We start from the raw sequence: 23,658 nt of genomic DNA on the forward strand, positions 1-23,658 counted from the left end.
CCCAGCAGAGCGTCGGAATTTTTTCCCCCCTCCCCTCCCAGCAAGGGGACCTAGGTAGAGTCTGTTGCTGGGCCGAGGAGTCCTTTTCATTGCCATACCGCCTTTCTTCAGGAGGAATGGACGTGTGTTGGTCTGTGGGGTGCCCCGTCGTTGGATGCGCTGGTAACGGCACTGAGCGCCGCCAAGTTCCTGCTTCCCGATGCGGAGTGTCCCGCTACAGTGTGTCCTGCTCCTGAGAGGAGCACTCCGCTTGTCCAGCCAAGGCCTCCATCAGAGTTTTTCTACGAGTTAACGGAGCCCCTGGGTCGCGTCCCTGGAGGGATTGGCGCTCCTCAGAGGCAGAAGGAGCTGACGCGTCCCTCAGTGGGACAGATCTGGTCCTGGACCGGCATCCCTCACACTCCGTTTAGATATCCCCATAGAAGTGCTTAGGCGGAGTGAGGGGGTATGTCTTGGGGATTGCACCGCACCCCCCCCCCCCCCAAATGATGCTCTCGCAGTCGACCCCCTCCCCAGGCAGACGTGGTTCCCTCAGATGAAGTTCCCCATAGGAGGGGGTACAAGGCATAGAAAAAAAAGAGGTTGGGATAGGTGCTGTAGCCAACGTGACGGGGCTCGCAGTCGATGACGGTATGCTCTGCTCCCGCGATCGGACGGCCCGCTCTGCTCACTCGGTTGGGCAGCACGTTACGCTCTCCCAGTCGGGCAGCACGTTACCCTCTACCTCTCTATAACAGCCGCTCCGCTCTCCCTGTCGGACGGCCTGCTCCACTCTCCCTGTTGGATGGCCCTCTCCGCCCTCCCTGTCGGATGGCCGCTCCGCTCTACCTGTCAGACGGCCTGCTCCGCTCTACCTTTGTCGGCCCGGTACGCTCTCCCTGTCGGACGGCCCGCTCCACTCTACCTGTCGGACGGCCTGCTCTACTCTCCCTGTCAGATGGCCCGATCCGCTCTACTTGTTGGACGGCCTGCTCTGCTCTCCCTGTCGGACGGCCTGATCCGCTCTCCCTGTCAGACAGCCGCTCCACTCTCCCTGTCGGATGGCCCGTGCCGCTCTCCCTGTTGGACGGCCCGCTCCACTCTACCTGCCGGACGGCCCGCTTGACTCTCCCTGTTGGACAGCTGCTGCGCTCTCCCTGTTGGACGGCTGCTCCGCTCTGTCTGTCAGACTGTTCGCTCAGCTCCCCCTGTCAGACCGCCATCTGTGCTATCCCTGTCGGATGGCCCCGCTTCTCTCTCCCTGTCGGATGGCCCGCTTCTCTCTCCCTGTCGGATGGCCCGCTCCATTCTCCCTGTCGGACGGCTTGCTCTGCTCTCCCTGTCGGACTGCCCGCTCCGCTCTCCCTGTTGGACGGTCTGCTCTGCTCTCCCTGTCGGATGGCCGCTCTGCTTCCCCTGTCACTCTCCCTGTCAGGACCGCTCCACTCCCCTGGTCGGACTGTCTGCTTTGCAGTCACCCATACTCATGGCTCCATGACAGTCCCGTGAGAGGGTGGCGCCACTGCCCATTGGCCTTCCCCCTGCATGCTCTGCCTGCCAGTGGGTCTCATATGATGGCTCCACTGGTACGGCCTGCGACTCCGCTTCCAGTGAGGCTCCTGCTTCCGCTGGTAGCCTCCGGAGTGAGGTGTCCAGCAGGTCCGGAGTACACCCCATTCCCCGTGGTGGAACCTGCTTGGTCTTGGAGGGCGGTGATGATGAGTTATTCCTGACCACCCAACTGCTGACCCAATGGACGTACTGGGTCCTGAGGCGGAGAGACCTGGTCTTTGCTCACCTCTCAAGGAACTTCCCAGACAGGGAGGCGAAGTCCCTCTGGAACGTTCCAGTGTTGTGCGAATCCCTTTTCCCGGATCACCTGGTAGAACGGTGGAGGAAGGCAGACCAGGACTCTGTCGTTTTACAGGGCGTCATCCTTGGGTAGGCAACCGGTGCCAAGATGAAGTATCGAGTCACAGAAGCCGAGACAAGGACCCTGACTGGGGGGAGAGGGCCCCCTTGGGTAGGTATGTCAGAATCATCGTCAGGAGGCTGGGACCATCAGGAATCGCAGCCCTATTCCAGGACCGCTAAAGCCTCCGCCTCCTCTTTTAGAGCCAGGTCCGTCCCCCCCCCCCCCCCCCCCCCCCCCCCCCCCACCCCCCCCCCCCCCCCCCCCCCAGAGGTAAAGGAAGCCGCTTCCCTAGGAGGAAGTAGAAGGTGAGGTCTCCCACCCAACTTGATGCCTTGGGTTTGGGCGAGGTTGCCTCTCCAATCATTGGCAGGATGGGGAGGATCTCAGGGCCAATCCCTGGACTGTCCAGGTCCTCAGGGACGGTTACCAGATCTCCTTCCAGACATAAACCTCCCTAAACGGGGGAGCCGGACAGCAGGGCATTCAGCCCCCAGACCCCTTTGCTCTTGTGCTGGTGGCCCTGGACCTCAGGACGCATACTTCCAGATCCCAGTACACCCCTCCAGCAGGAAATACCTCTGTGTAAGGTGGAAGGGATCGACGTCCAGTTCAGGACCCTCTGTTTTGGCCTGTCCACTGCGCCGCAGGTATTTCTGAAGGATATTCTCCCCTTGTGTCCGCCTGGGCCCTCAAGAAGGGCATGCGTCTCCTGTGGTACCTTGACGTTTGGGCTACTCCTTTCCACCTCAAAGGATCTCCTTTGAGAAGGTAGTACAGGAGCTGGAAGATTCATGGGGAGGGCTAGAATCCCCATGGAGCTTGAGATCTGAGATTCCGATGAGGCCCTTCCAGTGGAACTTGAAGGACAGGTGGGCCTCGGGTGGAAAGAACCTATGGGATCTAATAGTTCCCTCTCAGCTGATGGCAGAGTCCCTTTGCTGGTGGCTAGATGACACAAACCGTCGGCGGGGGATTCCGCTGGTGGATGTCCTTCCGGAGATGCTCTTATTCAAGGATACATGTAGGGAGGGCTGGGAGCCCACCTACGGACAGAAATGAGGGGGGGGGGGGGTGGCCCGAATGGGAGCGCAAGTTCCATATCAACAGCTTGGGGCTCCTGGCCATCCCCAAAGAGCTCCAAGTCTTCGAAACTAGCCTGAGGAACAAGCAAGTGGCAGTCATGTGCAACAACGCCACTGTTGTTGCTCAAGTCAAAAAGCAGGGGTCTGAGGTCGCGACCCCTGGGCTTCTTGGCGGACACCATTCTAGAGCGGGTGGAGAACGCCGGAATCTCCCTGTCAGCAAGGGAGATTCCGGGAAAAAGGAATGTGATTGCCGACGGACTCAGTAGGCAAGGCCAGGTCCTAGGGGTTGAATGGTCCCAACACCCTGCAGTAACGGGAGAGTTGATCGCGAGGTGGGGCTCCCCCACCATGGACTTGTTTGCAATGACCCTGAACCGTAAGCTCTGGTGTTCTGCTCCCCTGTCTTGGACCCGGCAGCGGTGCTTGGACCTAGACCTCAATGCATTTCCCCTTTCGAAGATCTCAGGCAGGTCCTCAGTCGACTTCGGACCTCCAAAGCAGGTTACCAAGCGAAGTGGAAGCTCTTCGGGGCCTGGTGCAAGGAACAGAACTTGGACCTCTTACAAACCAAGATTCCCCATTTCGCGGAATTCTTAGTCCATCTGAGGGAGGACAAGGGGCTCTCCATTGCGGCTATCGAAGGGGTCAGGGCGGCCTTGAGCCAGGTATTTTATCAAAGAGGGGTATGGGGAATTCCAAGGACACCTCCCTACTTATTAAGGGATTTGAATAGACCTGCCCCCCAGGTCCCTGTCAGTACCTCTCTGGGATGGGGCCAGGGTCCTGGCTGCTCTAAAAAAGCCCCCCTTCGAGCTGCTTAAGGATATCACAGACCGAGAGCTCACCCTCAAGACGGTCTTCCTCTTGGCTTTAGCATCTTCCAAGAGGGTGGGGGAGCTTCATGGCCTCTCCTACCAGGTGTCCCACTCAAGGGGTTTGAGAGAACTAACCTTCAAATTTGTGCCATCCTTTGTAGCCAAGACCCAGAACCTGTCGGTGGTAGACGAGCAGTTCGTGGAGTTCTCCATTCCAGCCCTTCCGAAGTCTGAGGATTTCAAGGACCTACTCCTCTGCTCAGTTCAGGGCGGCAAGGAAATATCTCAGCAGAACGGAAGGACTCCGCCCCGGTATTCAGAACCTCTTCGTCTCTACCGGGCGTGAGAAGAGGACGTTGCGAAGAACACCATCTCCTGCTGGTTGAGGGGACCATCAGGAGGGCCTGTGAGGTAGTGGTATGGATCCCCCCGCAAGGCGCGAAGCCCCATGACATCAGGGGTATAGGCACCTCCTTGTCTCTCTAAGAATCTGGCCATCGGCCAGATCCTATGGGCAAGGGTGTGGAAGAGACAGTCCACCTTTACGACCCATTACCTCAAGGATTGCATGAGGAGGTCCCTCGGCGGCGGCAAATGTTTCACCTGCCGTATGAGAGTTTCGTAACCTTCCTCGGGAAAGCGTTTTCTCCAGACGCTAATGACTCGCTTCTCCTGCTAGTTCCACTAGCAAGGCGAGCGAGAGCATCCAGTCTTCCTCCCCTATTCCCTCTACTTCCTATGGCTACGCCGGGAGAGGCGAGGTGAATAGGAGGGATCCTGCAGAGTGCTCTCCGTAGGATTCAGCGGCGGGGGAATATGTTCCTGGAGGGACCTTAATGTCCTACCAGAGGTACGTCCACGTGGTTGAGGAATGATCTTATGTCAAATCTTGAGATTATGTCTCCATGGCTTTTTCTGTCCTCTGGACGGATTTAAATTCGCAGTCCCCTATGGGTTTTTGCGTTTTGGGAGCCTCGATTGGTTCTAGCCAAACGCATTCTTTCATGGAATGCTCTACCAGGCAACTCAGGATGATAACAAGCTGAGCGAGCAGTGTATGGTTCTGCCTCAGTACTGCATGATTTCCGAGATTCTTTTCGGTTTTGTATTGTTTCTTCTCTGTCGAGGATTGACTACCAATTCGAATCTCTGCCTGGCAATCACAGACTTAGGCCTTTGGTTGGCTGGAATTCTTGCATACATCAATACCCCGAACTTATGTGATTTGATTTGAGCGAATTCAGAATAGCATAAACTTTTCATTGGAACCTAACTAGTTACCATACACGAGTTCTTCACAATAGCATGAACATTTGCTAATCCTCCAGAAACACTGCAAAACCCTGAAAAAGTGTTTATGTTTAGTTTATTATGTAAATTTTGAAGTTTTAAATTTTTTGTATAAAATATTTATTGAAAATGTATTATTTTTATTTTTTTTACATGCATAAATATGATACAAAGGTAATTACAGCATGTACAGTTAGTGCATATGCATACTTTTATAAGATGCAATACCCACTCACAGAGTTACTGCAATTTTCAAAGATGATATCCCTTCAGAAACTCTGTTTAATTTCTGAAGTATGTACTAGTATACTACAATTAGTACAAGTTTTCATTCTTTTAAGGGTAAAATCAGTACAGATATTTTGTGTATGCCATTTATTTTTTTGAAAATAATACAAAGGCAGTAAATAATTCAGTGTTTGTCACTTATTATATAAGAACTCCATGATCAACTAGTAAAACATGTTAAAGTTGTTGTTTTGTGAAAATTACTTTCTTGACTTCGGAGAAAAGTGCTGGTACAATCTGTATGTACTATGTTACGTAATTACAGCACATACAGTTGATGTACTTTCAGAAGGTGTGATCCCACTTTCACCTTTTAAAGATGATACCCCTCGAGAGTTTTACCTCCCATGATGTACGTATTTCTCTCTCTCTCTCTCTCTCTCTCTCTCTCTCTCTCTCTCATAGTTAGCTCTCACACTAGTTCATGATTTTAAATTGATTGAATTTTAACTTCACCCTCTGCAAACATTACTTATGTACATACATGTCTTCTTTATTTTATTGAATTGTGTGACTTCGTTATGGCTGACTTGTGAAGTTTACCTAGTGACGCAAGAAAACTTTTACTCTGACGGAAAAAGAAAATGACATCCCATGACTTAGGGTAATGTTAGTATACGTACAAAAGTGGATACATATGTACGTAGTAGTTACTGTAACTTTTTATGCCAACCAGTTATTTCTTTAGCATGGGTAATGTAATGAACTAACTTTTAAATTGAATTACAGTAACTCTAATTTCATTTAAAAATTAGCCTAATACGTAGGGAGCATGATTAGGGTCCTATTTAGTGTTTAAACCCTAGAAGTAAGCATTTACGTATTAGCAATCTTAGAGACCGTGCCAAACTTAAGTGAAACTTCCCCTTCCGCGAGGAGGTCTTGAACCTAACCATGCGTAAGTTTGGGGTATTACTATTTGTGTATGCCCATCTCTCTTGCACCGCATTTGCTGTTGCGAGAATTTTCAGAGATATATCTCATTAGACCCGTTATCATCTTTGTATAACAGAAGTCTGTAGCCTAGTCTTCTGCTTCATCGCACCTGCCCCATCGGCCGCTGCTATGACGCAGAATGATATTCTTCAGACAATTTGAGTTTATGTTCAATTATTCTTTGTTCATCCCGAATTGTAAATGAATAACGGAAGACTTCGCCTGTTCCCCGCCCTACTAGCTCTGCTTCCAAACTATATAGAAACTTCCTCCCTGATCCAACCCACAAGAACCGGTTCTTCAGGCAGTACAATCCATGTGTTTTTATTCCTGAAAGATTCCTCACTTTCATTGCAAACTCCGACTTTCTCGCTGAGCAGCAATGAAATAGAGGATTAGCTTTTTCAGTCCTCTGTTTTTGTGTTTAAAATTTCAACTTTTTCTACAAATATATAGTACAGGCAGTCCCCAGTTATTTGGGGGTGGTTACATTCTAACAACTTGACAATAACCAGTTAATGGCATTTCTGCGTCAGTACTCTATTATTGGGGCTGATAAACAGAAATCGGTGCATTTCAGGGCAAATAATCGCTGATATTTGGCAACAGCTCTAGACAAGCCCCATAAAACTGGATCGCTGACAACCAAGGCCACGGATAACCAGGAACTGCATGTAATATTTGTTTTTATACATTCAACTTACCTGTCAGATATATACATAGCTATTGACTCCGTCGCGCCGACAGAATTTCGAATTTCGCGTACATGCTACAGGTAGGTCAGGTGATCCACCGCGCTGCCGCTGGGTGGCAGGAATAGGAACCATTCCCGTTTTCCATCAGATTTTTTCTGTCGGCCATACTGGCAACATCGTTGTTGGTATCTCCGGCTGGATTTCGTTTTTGGATACAATTGATCGTCGTTTTTGGACCCTTTGGTGACGTATTTGGATCATTGTACTGGCATACGCTATTTGTGGATCGTTATTTGGATTTTGGCTTGGAATTTTCATCATGATGTCTGATTCTGGAAGTGTGGTGAGAATGTGTGTGAATGAAGGGTGCAAGGTGAGAATGCCGAAAGCTTCGGTTGATCCTCACACTGTATGTAAAATATGCAGGAAGTATGAATGCTCGATGGATAACACTTGTCATGAATGTGAGAGTTTGAGTGCTGAAGGGTGGAAGTCTCTAACTTCTTATTTAAAGAAATTAGAGAAAGACCGGTTAAGGAACTCATCTTCCAAAACCAAGCCTAGCTCTCTATCTTCAAGTGGTTTGGTGAGTAATATTGTACCCTCTAACTTTATGAACGCTCCTTGTAATATTTCAGGACCTTCTCCGAATGCAGATCCTACGGACTCTGCTTCAGAGATCGCAAGTCTTATAGCTGCGCTTATGAAAATGGAGCGTAAAGTGCCTGCCATAGAAGGTAAGCAAAGTAGTGCTGTGGAAAGTGATGTGAATTTCCCCAGTGAAGTGGAGGAGGCGTCTGATTGGCTTCACAACGCTCCCAGGCCTAGACCTCTTTCAAGCTCCCAAGCCCAGAGGAGAAGGAATGTCAAAAGCCTTACGGAGGTTATGGAGGATCCCCACCAGTCAGACGTCTCTTCGGCAGAATCTGTAACGTCACAGACTGCCAGAGAACGCATTAGAAAAAGCGTTCTACGTGAATGTTTTTCGTCTTCGGAGAATTCCTCACCTAAAAGAGGATGGAGATCAGCGGATCGTTCTCGTCCATTGAAGAGGATCTGGGAAGAATCGGGAATAAACTCGAGTCCGGAACGTTTTTCGGAGGATTCCCCGACGGAGATCAAGAAATCAAAGGTTTTGGCTTCTCCCGCTAAGTCGTGGAGAATGGAGAAAGATTGCTCTCCTTCTTCTCCTTTAGACCAAAGAGAAGAAACGACTAAAATATTGAAAGATATGCAAGAGTCTATTGCTTCTCTAGTCGGGGTTCTTTCGAGAGATCCTCCAAGAAGAAAGGATGTTAATCTTCCTGTGAAGAAGTCAAAAAATCCTCAATATCAACCTCCCAGAAAAGATTCTTCTTCTTCGGATGAAGGGTCTATTTTTCACAGACCCGCGCGTTTGGGGCGCGAGGCGCCAGCCAGGCGCGGAGTGCCAGTCAGCCGCAAAGATCTACCAGTGAGGCGCGAAGCGCCAGCCAGGCGCGCAGAGCCAGCCAGGCGCGAGGCGCCAGCTAGGCGCGAAGCGCTAACCAGGCGCTATCTGATATCGGATGAGGATGCAGATAAAGACTACTCTTCAGAACAACATTTACATCATAAGAAGAGTTTCTCTAAGGAAACGACTGGAACGACGGCCAAGCTCGAGACGCTAACCAGACGCGAGGCGCCAGCCACGCACGAGGATTCTATCAAGCATGGAAAGACAACCTGGCGCGAAGCGCCAACCAGACGAGAAGTGCCAGCTAGGCGCGAAGCGCCAGACTGCCGAGAAGCGCCAACCAGGCGAGAAGCGCCAGCCAGGAGCGAAACGCCAGGCTGCTGCGAAGTGACATACAGGCGCGAAGCGCCAGCCAGACGCGAGACGCCAGACTGCCGCGAAGCGCCAACCAGGCGCGAAGCGCTAGTCGAGCGCGAGGCGCCAGCCTCGCGAGAGGAGCCAGCTAGGCGCGAAGCGCCAGCCAGGCGCAAGGCGCCAGGTGAACGTGAAGAGCTGGAAGAGCGAGAAGTTACAAGGAGTAACAGAAGATCTTTATATACTCATGTAATGTCTTCGGATAGCGAGTCTCCTACAAATAGAAGCCCTAATTCAAGGAAGCAACCTGGTACATCGAAGGTTACGGTTTCGACCTCGATGTCTCAGGATGTTTTAGTGGAAAGGAAAGGGAGAGCTTCTAGGTCAGTCAGTCTCTCTCCTTCTAGGAGTATGTCTCCTAAAGGGAATAAATCTACGGGCAAAGACGCTCATAAAAAAGCTCGCTCTCCTTCTATGATGGAGTTGGACGAAGTGTCGGAGGAAGAAACCCCGAACAATGAGGGGGTATCTAATTACAAGGTGTTAGCCTCTCTTCTCCTGCAAGAATTTGGAGACTCTCTAAGCCCTGCAGCTCCTCCTTCCCCGAGATCTCTGTTCTCGAGTACGAAGATTCCTAAATCTTCTTCGTATTTAAAAATGAAACTAGCCATATCAATGAAGAAGGCTATTCAATCTTTAAATAATTGGATGAAGGTGAAGAAGGAAGCTCAAAAGACAGTTTTTTGCACTCCTCCATGTAAGCTCGGGGTAGGAGAGGAATATGGTACAGGACAGAGGAAGCGATGGGACTTATGCTTCCATCTTCCGCAGAGGCAGATTTTTCAAGCTTGGTTGAAGCATCGAGGAGACATGCTTTAAATACAGCTAAAGCATATTGGAGCATGTCAGAATTGGATCAGCACCTCAAGGGACTGTTCCATGTACTAGAAGTTTTTAACTTCTTGGATTGGTCCCTTGGAGTGCTGGCCAAGAAGGCAAATGAGCCAGATGTTTTAGAGCCTGAGGTGTTACATTGCATCTTATCCTGTATGGATAAGGCGGTTCAGGATGGTTCGGGAGAATTGTCATCTCTATTTGGAGCAGGAGTAGTGAAGAAGAGATCATTATTTGGTTCATTTCTAACCAAAGCGGTATCTCCTTCACAAAGGTCAGCCCTTTTATACGCTCCTCTCTCGGATCACCTGTTCCCTTCGCAATTGGTGAAGGAGATTTCTAAGTCTCTTGCTGAAAAGGCAACCCAAGATCTTTTAGTACAATCCTCTAAGAAAACGAGACCAACAATACCAGTGGCGAGGAAGACTACTCGTACTCCGGTAGTGCCCTTTCGGAGAGGTTCCACCTCTCGTCCTCCAACGAAAAGGAAGGCAGCAGAAAAGCGAGGAAGGTCCTCCTTTCGGTCTTTCAAGAAATCAAAGTAGCAGCGAAGTCCTCCAAACATCTGTAGGGGCCAGACTCCTAAACTTCGTAGGGGCTTGGGCGATAAGGAAAGCCGATCCTTGGACGCTAGCAGTCTTGGGGAAAGGTTACATTATACCTTTTCAGGACAGACCACCTTTGTCGAATTCCCCAAAGGAACTGTCGGCGAAGTACAAGGACCCTGTTCTGAGGGAGACACTTCTTCAGATGGTGATAGGAATGAAGGACAAAGAGGCAATAGAAGAGGTTCAGGATCCTTCCTCTCCGGGGTTTTACAACCGCCTGTTTTTAGTTCCAAAGGCATCCAGAGGATGGAGGCCAGTCTTGGACGTGAGCATTCTGAACAACTATTTGGAAAAGAAAAAGTTCTTGATGGAGACTTCTGCCTCGGTACTTTCAGCCCTGCGAAGAGGAGACTGGATGGTCTCTCTAGACCTGCAGGATGCATATTTCCACGTTCCTATTCACCCGTCATCAAAGAAGTATCTCAGGTTTGTGATACAAGGGAAGGTCTACCAGTTCAGGGCCTTGTGCTTCGGCCTCTCCACGGCTCCACAGGTATTTACGTACCTGATGCGGAACGTAGCCAGATGGCTACACCTGGAAGGCATAAGCGTCTCTCTGTACCTAGACGATTGGCTGATAAGAGCAAAATCCCAGGAACAATGTTTGGAGGATCTGAAGAAAACATTAGAATTGACAGAGGAATTAGGACTTCTCGTGAATCTCGAGAAATCGCAGATGATCCCCAGTCAGGACTTAGTCTATTTGGGGATTCAGATGAATTCTCGGGATTTTCGGGTTTTTCCGTCCCAAGAAAGGATTCTTCGAGGGATTCAGAAAGTAACATCCTTCCTAAAGAAAGACAGGAGTTCAGCCAGGGAGTGGCTGAGCCTTCTAGGGACTCTTTCTTCCCTGGAACAATTTGTATCCCTAGGAAGACTTCATCTAAGGCCTCTACAATTCTTCCTAAAGAGATCTTGGACTTGGAAGAAGGGCCATCTGTCGGACACTTTTCCGGTAACAATAGAGGTGAAGAAACACCTAAAGTGGTGGCTGCTCCCACTCAAAGAGAACGAGGGAGTGTCCCTAGAGGTTCGGAACCCAAACCAAATCTTGTTCTCAGACGCTTCAGAGACGGGATGGGGAGCGACTCTAGGGGCAAGAGAAGTCTCTGGCAAATGGAAGAAAGAACAAAAGGATTGGCATATAAATGCCAAAGAACTATATGCAGTGTTTCTGGCATTGAAATTCTTCAAGTCAGAAGTAAGAAATCAAGTGATTCAAGTCAACGCAGACAACACCACGGCGTTGGCTTATATAAAAAAACAAGGGGGGACGCACTCGTTTTCCCTATTCGAGATAACGAAGGATCTGTTGTCATGGACGGAGGAGAGGAATATCACCCTCCTGACCAGATTTGTAAAAGGGGAAAGGAATGTCAGAGCAGACAGGCTCAGCAGGACAAACCAAGTTCTCCCCACGGAGTGGACTCTGCACGAGCAAGTCTGCCAAAGACTGTGGAACCTGTGGGGAAGGCCGCAGATAGATTTGTTTGCGACGTTCCTGTCAAAGAGGATAGAGAACTTCTGCTCCTTAGTAGAAGACCCGAGAGCGATAGCGGTGGATGCCATGCTACTGGAGTGGTCGGGACTCGACGCTTACGCTTTCCCTCCATTCAAGTTGCTAGGAGTAGTGATGAAGAAGTTCGTAGCATCAACAGGGACGAGATTAACTCTCATCGCCCCATTTTGGCCATCCCAAGATTGGTTCACAGAGGTACAGGAATGGACAGTAGACTACCCAAGATCTCTTCCAAACAGGATAGATCTTCTCAGACAACCCCACTTCGAGAGGTTCCATCAAAACCTCCCCGCTCTCGCTCTGACTGCCTTTCGACTATCGAAAGATTGGTCAGAGCGAGAGGCTTTTCAAGCAAGGCTTCGAAAGCAATTGCTAGAGCCCGGAGATCGTCAACTATCCGGGTCTACCAATCGAAGTGGGATGTGTTTAGAAGATGGTGTAGGAAGAATAAGCTGTCCTCCTCCGATACCTCTGTGACCAATATAGCAGATTTTCTGTTATTCCTGAGAGAGGAATCCAATCTGTCCGTATCTACAATAAAGGGATACCGAAGTATGCTCTCAGCAGTATTTAGAAATAGAGGCTTAAACTTGGCAGAGGATAGAGATTTGCACGATCTCATAAGATCGTTCGAGACGTCAAAATCTATATCCTCTACTCCGCCAAGTTGGAATCTGGATGTTGTGCTCAAATTCCTTACATCGGAAAAATTTGAACCTCCCGACCGTGCCTCGTTCAGAGATTGGACGAGAAAGTGTGTTTTTCTCATAGCCTTAGCGACGGCTAAGAGAATAAGTGAAATCCATGCCCTAGATTCTCGGGTGGGTTTTAAGAAAGACGCAGCCATCTGTTCTTTTCAAACTCTGTTTTTGGCAAAAAATGAGAACCCTTCGAAACCATGGCCAAGGAGTTTTGAGGTGAAAAGTCTTTCAAACTTAGTGGGAGACGAAATTGAAAGAACTTTATGCCCAGTTAGAGCTCTTAGGTTCTATCTTAAAAAGAAAGAAGAGTTGAAGGCATGTAAACAAAGTCTATGGTGCGCAGTTCGGGACACGAAAAGACCAATGTCCAAGAATGCGCTAGCGTATTTTATTAGAAGTGTGATTATGGAAGCTCATAGCGATTGGGCAGAAGATTCCTTTAAAATATTACGAGTTAAGGCTCATGAGGTAAGAGCAGTGGCAACATCATTATCTTTCCAAAAGAATATGTCCATGAAGGACATTATTAATGCGACCTATTGGAGATGCAACTCGGTATTTGCATCCCACTATCTTAGGGATGTTAAAATTACCTATGACAAGTGCTTCTCTCTAGGTCCTTTTGTGTCTGCGGATAACAAGTGCTGGGGACTGAGGACACATACCGATCCTTAAACTTTTATTAAAAGTCTAATATTTCCATACCATACTGGTGGGATGGGCTCTTAACTTTCTTACCTGACGGCTAGTTGTTGCACAGGCGGCCATGGCCTTGTTTAGGTAAGGAACTGTGAGTTTATCTTACAGGATAGGCTTGGATAAAAACGGTGTCTTTGATTACGGAGATCTCCACTATTTGAGGCGGGTTTTTGTGTTACTACTGGTAAAAGTGCTTGGTGTCGCACAGGCGGCCGTAGCCCTTGCTAGTAAGGAACTAGAAATGTGCCTTTTAAACGGAGTAGTATTAAAGACATTGTCTAAATTCGTACATGGACCTCTCCTTTTAAGACAGTATCAGGATTTTCTGCTGACAGGAGTGCTTGGTGTCGCACAGGCGGCCTTTGGTGCTTTTGGCAGTATGAGAATGTGAAAAGGTCTTACAAGCGAGGTAGTACAAATTGAAATTATATTTGTTTATTTTTGTTTATTTTTCATAAAGAATTAGGTGTAAAATATTGTGATTGAGTTTTTTGGTTGTTTGCAAGGAGTCCGGGGATGACTTCTTGCAATCTTAGAAACAACATTTGGTTAGGTTAAGGTGATCAGGATCGGGATTGTGCTCCTTAGAAAAAAGGTTCTTGTCATATAAGTGGATTGAAACCCTTTGACATAGCCCTTATAGGATCGGCCAAGTAAGTGGATAAGACCCCTTTGGCAGACCTACAAGAACTCTTAGCAATAGATCAATATCTCGCTGAGGCTCTTGAGACTAAGCAGACTCCTGGGCATTAACCATGAAGTCTTCAGTCTAAACAGGTAGGAACCAAGGTTTTATGTTATTATTACCTACAACGATTGTTGTGATTTCTGTTAAATCAGTTATTAGCTGTCTTTACCCTCCTCCAATGGTGTGAATCAGCTATGTATATATCTGACAGGTAAGTTTAATGTATAAAAATGATATTGTTATGATACAATAAAGTTTTATACATACTTACCTAGCAGATATATACAATTAAATTACCCACCCAGCCTCCCCTCAGGAGACAGATGGTGTAGAAAAAATCTGATGGAAAACGGGAATGGTTCCTATTCCTGCCACCCAGCGGCAGCGCGGTGGATCACCTGACCTACCTGTAGCGTGTGCGCGAAATTCGAAATTCTGTCAGCGCGATGGAGTCAATAGCTATGTATATATCTGCCAGGTAAGTATGTATAAAACTTTATTGTATCATAACAATATCATTTTGTTATACTGTAGATGTATCTGTGTATTTTGTGTCCTTTTTTAATTTCAGTAAATGCTCTATTATTATTACCATTTCCCTCTTATTCTATTACTAATTTTCAGCATCATTATTACATTTCAGTTACTGGTGGTACTTCATCAGCTACAGGTGGTCCGTCACCAGAAGAGGCTACAGGAAGACCAACATCCTTTCTAGATGTTCAGAAGAGTGTTATCAGTAGTGAAAAATGTACTGAGGGTTTAACACAAGAAATGTCTTCCCTGCAAAGTTCCAGTACTGTTGCTGAATCAGAGAAAAGCAATGTCGTAAAATGTGAGAATTCAGATGAGTGCATGCCAGCTCAGTCAGTATCAGATTCTACAGTAAGTTCAGTTTGTGTAGGAGAACTTTCTCAAACTACTGTTTCATCATTGGATGCAACTCAAAAGACATGTGGTACCACTAATTTTTCTGAAAAAAGTGTAGAACAAAATCTTGATGAAGCTACTACACCCGGAGAACAGGCCATTGTTAATGCAATTACAGACGTGAATTCATATATAAGAGTTTTTGTTAATAAAGAAGGAAATGAAATAACCAAGGAACCATCTTTAAAGCAGGAGAGCCCTGTATCAGAAGAGAAGCAAATTAAAAAAATTAAGATTAAAATTAATTGGTAAGTAGAATTGTTTTTTATTTTATTTATAAAACTGATTTTGAAAATGTTTTGTTCATTCCAAACCCATTAATCATATAGAGCTCTCATTCACAGTCTGAATGTCTCCAGGCAGTTATTTTTATGTTTTGTGGACAGGAGAAGCAAATTTGCTCAGAGAAACTGCTCACACATGAAACTTCATGGCCAGTTGGTTGGTACTAACTACAATCACCTTAATTTGTTCCGATGCGAGATACTTCCCTCGAACCATTCCATAGGAGATTCCCGGGTGTCGATCCGGGTCCGACCAGAAAATTCTGGTTATATGCCGCACCCAGGTCAGGCCTATGCCCCAGGGGTCGAAGACCAAGCCATCCTAATGACCTATAGTCAGTCCTTCTCTGGTCGCAGGTGCGTGCATACGCCCCTGCTCGTCCGGTGTCCGGCCCTTATCCTTTGTCCGTGCGTGTGCTTTGTGTGCGTGTGTCGTGTTTTTGTGCAATGTCGGCTTCGGAGCCGCAACGTCGTTGCCCTGGTCCTGAAGGACGGGCTTGTGGAGCTTTTCTCTCGCCCCTTCTGATTGATCCACACACTTTGTGTAATTCGTGTAGGGGGGGCGCTTGCTCTAAAGCCAACACGTGCGTGGAGTGCATTGCTTGGCCATCGTATCAGTGGGATTTGGCTTCCACTAAGAAGAAAAAGAAGTCTAAAGCTTCGTTATCGAAGATTTCGCGGGGATCGAGGAGTGAGAGCAGCAGCAGAGACGGCGGCACCCCTTCTCCTTCGGTATCGTCGGAGAGGAAGTCTCCCGCCTTTCTACAGGTTCTTTCTCCTGCCCCCTCCCAGCGAGGGGGCCTAGGTGAGTCCGTTGCCGGGTCTCCCCCCAGGGGGGGTCCCAATGAGTCGTTTCCCCAACAGGTGGTACCGGAGGCTTCCGCGGTGCTGAGGGACTGCTGGTCGCGGTTGCAGCTACAGGGCTCCCCGTCCTGGTCCTCTCTCTTAGCATCGGTGCAGGGGGGGGACCCGTCCCTCCCCTCTGCGGAGCTTCCCGCTTCGTCTCTCCCCGCTTCGCCCCTCCCCTCTACGGCTCTCCCCGCTACAGCTCGCCTCGCTGCCAGGCTCCTCCCGCTCTCGAGCGGAGCTCGCCCCCGCGGCCGGAGCCGGGCCGGGCCGGTTTACCCGGTCACGGATCCACCACCCAACCACCCGGCTCCGACCCTTTTCCCTTCTGCCATTGGGGATGTCTTTCCCCCTCGTACTCCGGGCAGATCCCCAGTGAAGGACGATGCCTTCCCGTCCTGGGGCTTCCCGTCTAGGGGACAGGAGGAGCCAGGGACGGCCCTGGGAGCGGCCTTCAGGGGCAGTCCCGCTGTGAAAGGGGTGTCCCCGAAGCGGCCGAAACGCTCCTCACGTTCCCCCCGCGACGGGAGTCGCCGGAGGAGAAGCAAGAGACGTCGGGATTCGTCAGGGGAGAGGAGTTCTTCAAGTTCCTACTCAAGGGAGCGATCCTCCCGTAGGAGGAAACGCTCCTCCAAGAAGAGACGCCGTCATGGGAGACGCAGGAGACGTAGTTACTCCTCGTCCTCGAGCGGCTCTTCCCGCTCTCATCATCGTAGCCGGGATCGTAGAGGGAGTAGAGGGAGTGACAGGCGTCGGGACAACTCCCCCCAGGGGCGGCGACGTTCTCCTTCTCCGAGGGTGGCCCCCACCCCAGTGGCCCCCAGGAAGGTCTCTCATGGGGGGTTCCCATCCGTCTCCCTCCCTACTCGTCCCTCGGTCCCTGTGGATCCTGCCTTGGTCTCGTCAGCCATAGGGTTGGCCTCCATGACCGAGCGGGCTCCCTTCTTCCGTGTTCCCATACGATTGTCGCCTTCGCGGATGGAGCCTAGAGCCGATACCTCCTTAGGGGGTTCAGAGCCCCTCCACCACTCAGGTATGAGTCCCTCCTCAGGGTGGGCCAGGCGTTCGGGGCATTCCCCTTGCAGGAGACCGGTGTGCAACCGGGTTTAGGAGCCCCTCTCCGGGGAGCTTCTCCAGCTTCCCTCCAGCTAGGGTCTGGGGCCTCTCCTCCGTCGCGGGACGCTGAGGAAGAGACCCTTATCCAGGAGGTACTCCAGAATGCCCTGGAGGAATTGGGTCCAGTGGATGAAGGTTCTACTTTTAGGAGAGTCCTCTCTCTGATCAGGTCCATGAACCGGCTAGAGGAGCCAGCCCCGACGGTAGAGGACAACAGATCCATGGCGGTGGACTTTCTGTTCAGGGACCCAGAGGAACCCAAGCCCTCTCTCAGCCTCCCTAGGTCCAACAATACGGAGAAGGCCCTGACGGTGGTGGAGAAACTCATTGCAGGCTCCAGTAACTCCTTACGTTGGCACTACTCGGCTAGGCTGCTCCCAGCGTCTAAGCCGAGTCAGAGGAGGCTATATGGCCCGGGAGGTGCCCCTCTCCTCCCCAAATCCGTGGAGGGTAACTTGGCAGCCCTAGCTCCCGGACTCTCGGAAGAGGGGCTCACGTCGGGACTAGTCTCCTTCTCTCACCAGGAGGCTATGGCTATGGAAGTCATAGCGTGGACCTCGATTCATGTGGCTTCTTGGTTAGATCTGTGGTCCGGGGCGGTAGCCAGGTTCCCCACCCTCCACGACTTGAGGGACGAGGCCTCTCTTGCCCAATTCAAAGAAGTAATTTTGTCGGGGGGTAAGTCCCTGGGCTTCCTCACGACCCAACTGGTCTCGTCCTGGGCGAACTGGATCTTGAGGAGGAAGGATTCTGTGCTGGCCAAACTCCCTAGGAGCATTCCAGAGAGGGAGCTAAGGACCCTTCGAAACGCCCCAGTGGAAGGAGCTGCTCTCTTTCCGGAGAAGCTAGTGGAGGAGTCTGTGGAACGGGGGAGGAAGGCCAGCCAAGGCCCAATCGTTTATAGGGCCCCTCCCCTACGTCAGTCGGTGCCGAAAAGACCTAGTGAGAGGCCGAAGCCTCAGAATAGGATCCTCTCGGCTCCCCCCACGGAATCACCCCTGCGGAACTGGAGAGACCAGGGAACTCAGCCCTCCCCCAGGACCCTCCCTCCTTCCCAGGCACCCTTCAGGTCCAGACACCCTACTTCTTCCAGGAGGGGTCGTAACAACCGCTTCCCTAGGAGAAAGTAGGAGTCGAGGCCCCCTACCGTGTCTTTCGGCACCAGTGGGGGGTTGCCTCCCGAGCTGTTGGCAGAACTGGGAGGATCTCGGAGCCGAGCCCTGGACAGTCCAGGTCCTCAGGGACGGTTACCGAATCCCCTTTCTAGACCAGAAGCCTCCCTTGACAGGGTAGCCGGCCAATCTGGCCTCTCAGCCCCGGAACCCTGTTCACAGGGAGGCCCTAAGGCTAGAAGTTCAGGCACTGCTGGAGAAGGGAGCCCTCCAGCAGGTGGTAGATCGCTCCCCCGGGTTCTTCAGTCGACTTTTCCTGGTGGAGAAGTCGTCGGGGGGGGTGGCGACCGGTCATAGACCTTTCGGTCCTCAACTCATTCATCCTAAAGACGCCCTTCAAGATGGAAACACCACGCTCGGTGCTGGCTTCCGTGAGGGAAGGGGATTTCATGATGTCCCTGGATCTCAAAGACGCCTACTTCCAGATCCCGGTACACCCGTCCTCCAGAAAATACCTTCGCATAAGTTGGGAGGACCGGACCTTCCAGTTCAAGTCACTCTGCTTCGGACTGGCAACGGCCCCGCAAGTGTTCACGAGGGTGTTCTCCCTGGTGTCGTCTTGGGCCCACAAGAGGGGTATACGCCTTCTCAGGTACCTAGACGACTGGCTACTCCTTTCCTCCTCAAAGGAGCGCTTGGTAGAACAGAGAGACGCCCTCCTGGCCTTCTGCAAAACCCTGGGAATCATGGTGAACTGGGAGAAGTCCCTTCTAGCTCCCTCCACCAGGATGGTGTACCTGGGGATGGAATTGGATACGGAAGTGGGGCGAGCTTTTCCCTCGGAGGACAGGCTGGCAAACCTCCGAAAAATTGCCTGCAACTTCCTAAGCCACCCCCCGAGACCGGCAAAGGAGTAGCAAAGGCTTTTAGGCCACCTAGTCTCCCTTGAAAAACTAGTCCCCCAGGGAAGGCTGAGATTAAGGCCACTACAATGGGACCTGAAAGTAGGGTGGTCCCAGAAGGAGGAAACACCTCAAAAGCCGGTTTCCATCTCACTGGCAGCAAGGAAGGCCCTCGGTTGGTGGCTGAATCCTGCAAACTCTTGTCGGGGTGTGCCCCTCGGGTCAGTGCCCCCAGAGATGCTCCTGTTTATGGACGCATCGAAGGCAGGCTGCGGGGCCCACCTGAATTCCCTCTCGGTGCGGGGGATATGGTCGCAGGAGCAGAGCACCTTCCACATAAACAAACTGGAGCTCTTGGCAGTAAAGCATGCCCTGGAAGCATTCAAGGAGGCAGCAGTGGGAGGACACTCGGTGTGTCTGATGTGCAAGAAGCAAGGAGGCCTGAGATCAAGGGATCTCTGCGGATTGATGGAGGAGATCTTGAGCCAAACCGAAGCCCTCGGGACCTCCTTGACGGCAAGATTCATTCCCGGCAAGAAAAACGTAATCGCCGACGGCCTCAGCAGACGGGGTCAGGTGGTGGGATCCGAATGGTCCCTACACCCTGAAGTAGCGAGGGAACTAATAGGGAAGTGGGGCTCCCCATCCCTGGACCTGTTTGCTACAAGGCTAAACACCAAACTGCCGGTGTACTGCTCCCCGGTGCCGGACCCAGCCGCGTTTTGGGAGGATGCGTTCCAGCACCTGTGGGATGGCCTGGACATGTACGCGTTCCCTCCCTTCGGAGTCCTCAGGCAGGTCCTCAACCATCTGAGGAAGGCGAAAGGGGCGGCCCTGACGTTGGTGGCGCCTTGGTTGCCGGACAGGGAGTGGTTCCCGGACCTTCTAGAGTTGGCCTCTCTTCCCCCTTGGGAGCTGCCCCCCAGGCCAGACCTGTTAAGACAGCCCCACTTCGAGAGGTTCCACAGGAACATTCCAGCCCTCTCCCTTCACGGCTGGAGACTATCGAGCGGCTGTTAAATAGGAGAGGGTTTTCTGGGAGGGTGGCTTCTCACATGTCCAGTTACTTGAGGGAATCCTCCTCTAACATCTATCAGGCAAAGTGGAAGGTTTTTGGGGCCTGGTGTAGAAAGCGGAACCTGGAGCCTCTCCGAGTGAAGATCCCAGACATCGCAGAATTCTTGACCTACCTGAGGTTGGACAAGGGCCTGTCAATTCCGGCAGTCAAAGGAGCCAGGTCCGCATTGAGCCAGGTCTTCTCCCTGAAAGGGCTGGATCTGGGGAACTCGAAGCCTCTGTCCTTGCTCATAAGGAGCTTTGAGCAGAAGTGTCCTTCCCAGCGCTGGCTTGGGTTCCCCGCTGGGATGTTGCAATAGTTTTAGATTCCCTGAGGAAGCCCCCGTTCGAGCCGCTCAAGGACATCCTGGATAGGGAGCTGACCCTCAAGACAGTGTTTCTGCTAGCCCTGGCCTCCACGAAGAGGGTGGGGAAGCTCCACGGCCTCTCGTATGTAGTGACCCACACGAGGGGATGGAAGGAACTCTCATTCAGGTTTGTCCCCTCCTTCGTGGCTAAGAATCAGAACCCCTCGAGCTCGGATCTCAGGTTCGTGGAGTTTTCCATCCCTGCCCTCCCGAAATCAGACCAGCCTAAGGATCTCCTCCTTTGTCCGGTGAGGGCAGTTCGGAAGTACATGGAAAGAACAGCCCGATTCAGGCCGGAGGTAAAGAACCTCTTCGTCACTACGGGAAGGGTGAAGAAGGCAGCCTCGAAAAACACCATCTCCTTTTGGCTGAGAGAAACCATCTGGATAGCCTACGAGAAGGGGGGCCTTTCCCATTCCAGAGGGAGCCAGGCCCCTTGACATCAGGGGAATTGGGGTGTCCCTTTCATTCTCAAAGAACATGGCAGTGGACCAGGTCCTGAGGGCAGGAGTCTGGAATAGGCAGTCGACATTCACAGCCCACTATCTAAAAGACTGCACGAGAAGGTCGCTTGATGCCTTTGAGATTGGCCCCGTGGTGGCAGGCCAGCAACAGGTCTAGGTCCCCTCTCCAATCTTCTTGGAGTGAACGGGCCGGTGTGTATTGAGTGTATGTGAGTGTATGTGGCTTTTCCTCAAATCCCCCCTAATCCTTATCCTTGTTATCCCTGGGCCTTTGGTTGGAGCAAGGAATCGAGGATACTCAGGTAAGATACGCAGGAGTGCGTATGGTTCTCAGTACAAACCATAGTTTTACATGTCAAGGTTTGGTTATACCCGCACCAGGCTTGCCTTGCACCCCTCCGAACCAACCACCCCCGATAACGGGGCTGGGTTGAGTTCTAAGGGGAGCAGTCGCCCCTCCTCTGACCTATCACCTTTGGGGGCCGTTCCCTCCCCTAACCTTCGCCCTCCTCCTAAAGAGTAAGTCTCCTATGGAATGGTTTGAGGGAAGTATCTCGCATCGGAACAAATCACAAATTCTTGGTAATTTGTATTTTTCCTAGCGATACTTACCTCGAACCATTCCATAGGAGATTCCTGGATGTCGATCCGGGTCCGACCAGAAAATTCTGGTTATATGCCGCACCCAGGTCAGGCCTATGCCCCAGGGGTCGAAGACCAAGCCATCCTAATGACCTATAGTCAGTCCTTCTTACTCCACTCCGAGGTGTCTCCCCTAAGCTTCAGCGGGGCTGGAAGGGAGGGAGTTTAATTCCATGGTTCGAGGTAAGTATCGCTAGGAAAAATACAAATTACCAAGAATTTGTGATATTTCATGTGTGTGAAGATAGTAACTATTGCTAGATTGTTCCTAGCTGTTATTTTGAATTTTTGAGAATCCTAATATGTGCATTTTTATATATTTTTATTTCAATCTTTTCATTTCTGTTCACTCATCTTTTAATTCCTTTTCCCTTCAGGGATAGTTCCCAGTCATTGTTAATGGTAACACCCTGTGAATAGATATCAAAATTAAGATAAATGCTAAATTACATTCTGTAACCATCAAACTTTAGCCTTGAAGGTATATTTGAACCATCTGTGGCCTGTAGCCCCACCAGTTAGGTTTAAAAAGACAACATACGTATCCCATTTAAAGGGATGCACACAAGCACATGCCTTTCGCGAGTAGCAAGATTATTTGTGATTTTTCTCGACAATATTTTGTGTATTAATCTAGTGCTTTCTGTCATCTCTCTATTACAACACTGAGATTTTGGCAACGACAGAAGTGCACAAGTGTTGTCACTTTGTGGGATTTTGCCCGCAATCTGTAGGTAGGTAAGTTTTATATCGGTACTTTGTGGGTGAGCCATTTTATGTCATTTTTGTGTGGGTATTTGGAGGTATTTTGTGGGTAATTTGGGTCAAATTAAATACTACTACAGTGTTCCCCCCGTATTCGCGTTCTCCGGATTCGCGGACTCACACATTCACGGATTTTTCTTTGGAATCTATCTAGAAATTATTCGCGGACGGACTCGCCCATTCGCGGAATTTTCCGACGAAAATAATCACTAATTAGTGTATTTTGATGTTTATTTTCATGACTAAATACATTTTTATGATATTGATTTACTAATTTTCAAATATTAACATTTTGATTAATACTGTATTAGTTAAGTTTAATCAAGATTTAAAAATGATATCACATAATATAAATAATAATTCTCTCTCTCTCTACTACAAAGATGTATGTTTTTTTGTATGATAAATAAATGATTTATTATTTTCAAATATTAATATTAATTTATACAGCAATAATATCAATTCATTAAAGAAAATACCATAGTGAAATAGTAAGATTTTAGCTTATAAATTAAAAAAATTATGGAAGAACGAAGGAAATCCCAGTCAGATTCTTTCTCTAACTCAAGGTACTAAAACTCAGATATACGTATCAAGTTAAGTGACCGGAGGGGGAAGGAGCTGATTTGTGGCTGCCATCACGTGGGCATGAAATTTCCACCCCCCCTCTCTCTCTCTCTCTCTCTTTTACTGAGATGAGAGATTTTTATGGTACATATATGCGTAATATGTTTATTAATATTTTCAAATAATAATAATAATAACTGTAATTACAAAAATCATATGTGAAAGTATTTTACAAATACTACGATAATCTCTCTCTCTCTCTCTCTCTCTCTCTCTCTCTCCTCTCATCTCTCTCTCTCTCTCTCTCTCTCTCTTAAAGTGATGTATGAATATAAATTCATTAAAGAAAATACTAAAGTGAATTAGCAAGATTTTAGTTTATAAATAAAAAGAATTACGTAAGAAGAATGAAAGAAAATGCTCATTACTCCACATCTCTCTCTCAGAATTCCAGTAGCAAGCCGAGTTGGCTGGGGTCCAACAACTGTGCTGCCATATCTTACGATAATGTAAACTCTCTCTCTCTCTCTCTCTCTTTTACTGAGATGAGAGAATTTCTATGGTACATGTGTATGTTTATTAATATTTTTGCATAATAATAATAATAGTAATATAACTATATTCAAAATTCATATGTGATAGTATTTTAAAGAAGTACAATAATCTATCCACTTCACTCTTAAATAAGGACAACCCTCTCTCTCT

General features: G+C 49.4%; 1 protein-coding gene across 4 annotated transcripts in view; it reads left to right on the forward strand.

Moving 5' to 3' along the window:
* Positions 1-23,658, forward strand: part of LOC135216795 (uncharacterized) — a 219,590-nt gene that overhangs the window by 94,898 nt on the left and 101,034 nt on the right. For all 4 annotated transcript variants that reach the window (XM_064252280.1, XM_064252282.1, XM_064252283.1 and 1 more), the window contains exon 4: positions 14,545-15,079. In XM_064252280.1, coding sequence (XP_064108350.1) covers positions 14,545-15,079 — 535 coding nt within the window. The remainder of the gene's footprint in view (positions 1-14,544; positions 15,080-23,658) is intronic.

This window comes from Macrobrachium nipponense, chromosome 6, assembly GCF_015104395.2.
Source record: "Macrobrachium nipponense isolate FS-2020 chromosome 6, ASM1510439v2, whole genome shotgun sequence".
Taxonomy (NCBI): Eukaryota; Metazoa; Arthropoda; class Malacostraca; order Decapoda; family Palaemonidae; genus Macrobrachium; species Macrobrachium nipponense.